Here is a 6,557-nt window from a genome sequence, read left to right as displayed (position 1 = left end):
CGCGCCCTCGCGGCCCCGCCCATCGCAGCGAGTCCTCCCCGCCCCGCCACCCGGTGCCTGCTGCTCCGCTCCTCCGTCCTTAGCCCAGTGTGGAAGCGCGCGGGGGCGAGTCTGGAGGATGGGAACGACGACGGAAAGGAAATCGCTGTCAATCAGTGACTCCTCACCCCGGGTCTTTCCGCTCCCAGCTGGAAAGCATCGTGTCTGTTCGCCCATTCATTCATAAATCTTTTTAAAATTAATTTTATTGGTACTTTAATGCATACAACATAATGACATGCATTGTTGGAAATCTGTACCCTTACATAATCAATCTTAGTTCTTATTTTTTCCCATCCCCCTGCCCTCCCTTCAACTCCTCCCTCCCTCCCTATTTACAAAGACTTTGTTTACATTATTTTTCATTGTCTCATATTAATTCCATTCATAAATAAATGTTTGTAAGTGTCTGCTCCCTCCCTAGGCTTTTTCCTTTCCGAAAAGCTGTAATAACGCTCCCCTCCCGTAATTTATTGTAAACAAAAGAAAAGAACAGGTCGAAAAGCTTGGGAGAGGATACTAGCCAAACAATCGTGGAAACGATGAAATTGGGGGAGAAGAAATGTAAGCTGATAGACTACTTGAAAAAGCTGGAGCACAAGTCCAAGGGCTGCAACAGGGAGGAGTGGGACGCCTGTCACCCTGAGTTTAGAGGAGGGCTGAGGTCGTCTGCCCTGCCCTAAGGGACAGGTCTGTCCGGGTGTGGGTGTGCCGAAGCCCTTCCTGGAGCTGACTGCCTGGGCCGTGCCCCCAAAGCTTCAACCTAAATCGGACAGGTATAGAGACGCGGGTGCTGTATTTAGAACAGCACACATTTTCCACTGGGCCTTTTCCCCAGTAGCAATGAAAATATAGTACAAGTCAAATATAGACTGTGAACGTGATCGCACTTTTCAGAGGTGTTTTTGTCTGTTCTGTACAGTTCCCGAGCTCAAGCAGTCCTGGGGAACTAGCAGGAATTAGTAAAAGCTTATGTAATTGCTCCACCTCGTGGGGTATTTACCTCTCCCACTTTGGTGCAAAAGATCAGTCTTGAATGATTAGCTTCAAGGAATTCTAATTCCAGATTCCCCAGAGAGAACCAATCAACTGGTAGTCAGCTTTTCATGCTGCTGGGTTGAACAACAGCCACAGACAGTGAAGGCTGTTGGATTTGCCATTTATGAAACTAGCCATCCACCCTCAAAATCTTCTTATTTTATATATTTTTCAGCTTTAATTGAGTTTATTGGTACATTTTAGGGATACAGTACAGTTACATTCATTGTTGGGATCCTGTACCTCTACATGACAGGTCTTGGTTCTCATTTTTTCCCTTTGTCCCTGCCCTCCCTTCACCCCCTCCTCCCCTCCCCATCTACAAGCACTTTATTTCTATCTTTTCTTTATCTCACATTTTTTTCTTTTCCCTTACTACCCTTCCCCTATCCATCCCGCCTTCCCTACACCTTTAGCCCCTTTCTTATTTTATATTTTAGACATACTTTTAACAAGTTCTGTATGTTTCATGTTTACTGTGTTTTCAGCATAGACCCTCCTCTACAGTAAGTTCTCAAAAGTATTAGTTGAATGAATGGATGACTGGCTATATGTGCTGTACTCTAAAGATATTCATTTGGCACTGAGGATCTACCTCATAAAGTTTACATTCTAGCAATGTTGAGAGATAGACAATAATCAAATTAGAACAAATGTGGGAAGTGAGATTGTAAATATGATAATGAGTAATAAGGCAGACAAGAGGTATGGGAAAGAAGTGGATTATTATTAAGACATGGCGGGGCGGGGCATGGTGTTGCACACCTTTAATCCCAATGCTCTGGAAGGCTAAGGTAGGAGGATTGACAGGTGGAAATCACCTTGGGCAACTTAGTGACTTAGTAAAATCCTGTCTTAAAAGAAAAAAAGAAAAAAATAGGGATGTAGTTCAATGTGAAGGCCTGAGGTCCAGTCCCCAGTACCACAGAAACAACAGCAACGAAACCCCACTGTCGTTAAGGATAGTACTGACCAAATATGACACACACAGGGTACATGTTCTGAAGCGAATCTGTGCTTGGAGTGTTGGAGGAATAAGAAGAGAGTCAACGTGGCTGGGGCAGAATGAGAATGGAGCAGGGATTGTACTAAAAGGAGTTTGGCTTTTGTACTATCAGAGAAAAGTCCTGGACAATGCCTACGCAAGAGGAATAATAGCAGTGAATGAGAAGGAGGAAGAAAGGCTTTGGCAAACATGTAAGAATTTTCAGACAAGATGCCACGTACATGCTTTTCTTTGTCAATATGTTTCTTGTCAGTTTCACAATTGCATATTGATGGATGTGATAGTTAATTGTGATAGATAATGGCAAGACACTACCACTTTAAAAGTAAGTGAAGTATTATATGTTTAGCTCTTACATTTAGGTCTTCAATCCATTTTGAGTTAATATTATATGTGATGCTACCTAAGAGTCCAGTTTCATTCTTTTGTGTCTGAATAGACAGGTTTTTTTTCCAGCATTTGTTGGAAAGACTAATCTTTCCCTGCTGAATGGTCTTGGCGTCCTTGTTGAAACCCACTTGACCAAGTATGTGAGGTTTTACTGTATATCTTGGCTCTCTGTATGGCAAAGCTGGAGGTAGGAGAGACAAGTTCAGCTTCTCCCATTTCCTGACCCACTACTTTCTGTAAGTGCTGCTTTCCTGAGGTTTGCAAGAAAATACCTCTCTTGAGTAGTAAAGTTGCCCTCCTGGTGTTGCCACTCTCTGATGGTAGCAGACTTTAAATGATGTGTTTTTCTCTTCTGTTGTGATTTGTGAATTCTTTAGAAACCTAAACTCTTTGGGATTCTTCTTACACATCTCCCTTGACAGAGGCAAGGCTTTACCAACGTGCTTGGTTTCCCTCTCAGCCCATGCTTAGGCAGTCTTCACCACCAAGGCTTCTGCCAGTGTAACCCGGTCTATTCCTCTCCTCATAGCATCGGCTCTCTGGGAGCATGTGTGCACCCTTGCCCCTTCCCCCAACTCAGGAAGTGGTCCTCTGTGGAGAGCTGGCTCGCTGCCAGTCTCTCCTGTCAGTGCCTCTTGGATAGAAAGAACTGAGGTAAAGTGATGGCTCCTCCCAGTGCTCATTAAGGCTGTCCTCAATCTCCTGATGAACTTATCACCTTCTGCTAAGTAGTTTGGAGGTGATAATGAGCAAATGTATACAGAACTGGTTCTCAGTGCCACCACACTTCCTCCTGCCTGGGCTTTCCTTTAGAACATGGGAATCCTTTGAGCTTTTTTGTTTTGTGAGGTTACCCCTGAGGCAGAAGAGTTCATTTAATATCTTCCTACTCTGGAGTACTAAGGCATCACAATCTACATTCCGAGCATGTCCTTTGCAAAGTATGAAAAAGGAGGAATGGTGACTGTTTTCTCTGACACTCTTGTTTAAGTAACTAATAACCCCTAGCCTTCTGGGTCGTGCATGTGTTAGCTGAGAAAGAACTTCAACACTTACTAAATCAAGTAATCTCCTTCTTGGGGCTAGGAAAACGACATTCCCTGTCCCCTAACCTTGGTCCTTGTTGAGGAACAGAAGGGGCCTTGAGAAAATTTTGCCCAATGTATCTGTACCTTTTTCTGTTTTAGAAATTTAATTTAGGGAATATAATTTGAACTTTAAAAACTAAAGAATCTAGCATTCTTCAACTTCTAGCTATCATTTCTCTGTGTTCATAATCCTCTTCCCATGGGTGAAATGTGGGTATCAATTTAATGTATAATCTGTGTACTTGTCTGTATACCACCAAACTACATATATTTGCTTTTAAAATGAAATCTCATGTATAGCCTTGCTGGTTTTATTAGCCACTTTCCCATCACAATAACAAGCACCACAGATAATCAACTTATAAAGAGAAAAAGGTTATTTTGACTCGTTGCTTTGGAAAGTTCAGTCCATGATTGGTTGGCCCTGTTGCCTCTAGTGAAGCAGCACAGCACGGGAGAGCACATAGTAACTCAGTGGGAGAGCAATTGCCTGACAAGTGCAAAGACTCAGTCTCCTGCACTGCACTGGAGAGGAAAAAAGTACCATCCAAGCACTGCTTCTGCATCTGAGCCACCAAAATGAAGACATAAGCCACAGAAAAGAAAGACAGAAGATACAGACTTGAGGATGAGGCAGTTCCCAAATCAGTTCATGCTGCAGAAATGTGACTCGAGAGACAGACATGTGAAAGAGTGTTGTTACCAAGACACCTTCTGCTAACATGCCATCTTTTTTTTTAATTTTTAATTTATATTTGTATATGTTTGCAGTATGTAATGGTTACGTTGACTGTGGGGAGTCGGTACATGTAGGTAACACACCTCAATTCTTTTCATACCCGCTTCCCTTCTTCCCCCGCTCTCCCTCCATCTTTTGCCACCTTTTATCTTGAATATGCCTGAGTGAGCCTGGCCCAGATTCTTAGCACCGCCCGCTCAGCCGGGACCTTACACTGTCGAACTCCTCTCTCTCTTCTGGGCCCTGCCACAGGCATCAGCTGGGAGTGCCCCTTCTACATAGAGAAATTCCTCATCAATTTATCCTGAGAACTGAGTTGGCCATGGTGAACTAGAAGCAGGAGACATAAAGCAACCTACTTTGCCAACAGGATGCCTACAGATGGCTGCTACCCAGCCCACACGACAGGCCAGCCGTCTGACTGGTTTCTCTGCTCTTTCATTTCTCCCTTTCATGTTACTCTTCACAGAGCAGCTGGGGCAATCGTGTCACTATTCTGCCCCGACTTCCTATCTCACTCAGAGGAAATAAAGGCCGGAGTCTCTAAAACCACCTGTAGGCTTCTCCACAATCTGACCACCTCCTGACTCTCTGCCCTTATCTGTCTACCTCTCCCCTCCGTCCCACATCACCGTGAGCACACTGGTCTCTTTGATGTTTCTCAGATATGTCAAGCACATGCTGCTCAGGACCTCCTGATTTGCTACCCACTCCCTTCAGGTTTCTGCCCAAATGTTGTCTTTTTCTTTTTTCTTTTTTTGTTTGTTTGTTTTTTTTGAGACAGGTTCTCACTATGTAGTTGAGACTGACCTGGAACTCACTATGTAGCCCAAGCTGGTCTCGAACTCACAGCGATCCTCCTGGCTCAACCTCTGAGTGCTGGGATTACAGGCGTGCACCACCATGCCCGGGAGTTGTCTTTTTCTTAGTGTAAAGCAGATTGCCTCCCTTAAGGGAGCATGCTCTTCCCCCTCCCCAGTCTCCCCCTCCCTGTGGGGAAGGGAAATTTCAATCCCCTCTTTGTGAAAAAGTAGAATGTTACAGAGATATTATGATGTAGTGAGGACCATATGAAGAACACTGGTAACATTATGAGGTCAGGACTTCTGTTTATCTATATGAACGCATAAGCAAGCTGTCCTGCTAACATCCTAATGATGAGTTACTCTGATCCATAGAATGCAATTATTAAGATCAAAAGAATGAGACACAAGCCAAAAAATTGAGACCCCAGAGAAGCAATTGTAAAAAACTGGAGGATTTTCCACTTTGGCAAATTTGCAGTATTAGTTCTGTACAGAAATAAAAGGTTCCCTGCGTCCATATGGATGTCAAAGAGGACAAGCGTTCCCTTTCATTTCAGATTTATAGTTTCAGAGTGGCCTTGAATAAATTTGAAAACTTGGTTGAACAGATAGCAGCTCAAAAAAGAGATGAAAGAGCAGGACTGCTTATCCGAAAAGAAGGTAAGATCATTGATTACCAGGGAAGTCCAGTTCAGTCTGCAAAGTCTTAAAAGCAAAGACGTGAACTGTGGGCCTGAAGACCTGGGTTCTTGTTCTTTCTTAGTTCCTAAGCAGCTAATTAGACTTGGGGGAGCTCTTTGTACAGAACTACTCTGAACTTTGCTGTCTTTACTGTAAAATTAAAGGAATGGATTAAATGATACCTAGTAGTTATTTTGCAGGCACTACCATTTGACAGCTCACTGGGAGACCCGACGCTCTCGGTAGTGCGTACAACCATTTGACAAGCCATATGGGCCACCCTACCATTTCCCTCTCTAAGTGCATCAGGAGACTTTATTAGCAATACAGCATTTCCCTGCTTCGCTCTCCACTGTGAGAGCCACTCCTCATGTTTCTAGGCAGGAAGGATTTGAGTGCGCCAAGGTAAGGGGAATGTAGACATTGTGTTCAGGAGTTTCAGCAGAAGAGAAATGAATACAGAGCTTTAAGTACCTCACCATGACTTTGGCCAAGGGGATTGATATAGTGTGCAGTTTGGGGGCAATGAGGACATCAGTGAGGAACTGGGCTGAAGAGAACAGTCAAAAACCAACATAAATAGTGGTGAGCATAGCTGCCTCCTGAAAACCGACAGAACAAATCCTGCTGTTGCAGTAAAAGGAGCAGGGCCTACATAACTGCGTGGCCAGCCTTTTAATGTTCCCAGCTAGGTAGTCAAGTGTAAGTCTTGCCTTCAAGTGTGCAAATTCAAGCCAGCATTATCTGAATAATATTTAATTACAAGTCAT

The 6,557-nt window shown here is 43.8% G+C and overlaps 2 protein-coding genes across 2 annotated transcripts in view; one reads left to right on the top strand and one right to left on the bottom strand.

The window, feature by feature from the left end:
- Opn3 (opsin 3) overlaps window positions 1–216 on the bottom strand; it is a 43,537-nt gene extending 43,321 nt beyond the window's left edge. Inside the window, exon 1 of the mRNA XM_033761960.1 lies at window positions 6–216. Within this exon, the coding sequence (XP_033617851.1) occupies window positions 6–216 (211 nt within the window). The remainder of the gene's footprint in view (window positions 1–5) is intronic.
- Window positions 217–5,457: 5,241 nt separating this feature from the next.
- Window positions 5,458–6,557, top strand: part of Wdr64 (WD repeat domain 64) — a 111,458-nt gene continuing 110,358 nt past the window's right edge. Inside the window, exon 1 of the mRNA XM_010642657.3 lies at window positions 5,458–5,766. Coding sequence (XP_010640959.1) covers window positions 5,625–5,766 — 142 coding nt within the window. The 5' untranslated portion in view covers window positions 5,458–5,624. The remainder of the gene's footprint in view (window positions 5,767–6,557) is intronic.

The sequence above is a fragment of the Fukomys damarensis genome, unplaced genomic scaffold (genome assembly GCF_012274545.1).
Source record: "Fukomys damarensis isolate Sample0158 unplaced genomic scaffold, DMR_v1.0_HiC HiC_scaffold_11, whole genome shotgun sequence".
In the NCBI taxonomy this organism is placed as follows: Eukaryota; Metazoa; Chordata; class Mammalia; order Rodentia; family Bathyergidae; genus Fukomys; species Fukomys damarensis.
This window is presented reverse-complemented; position numbering and strand designations above follow the sequence as displayed.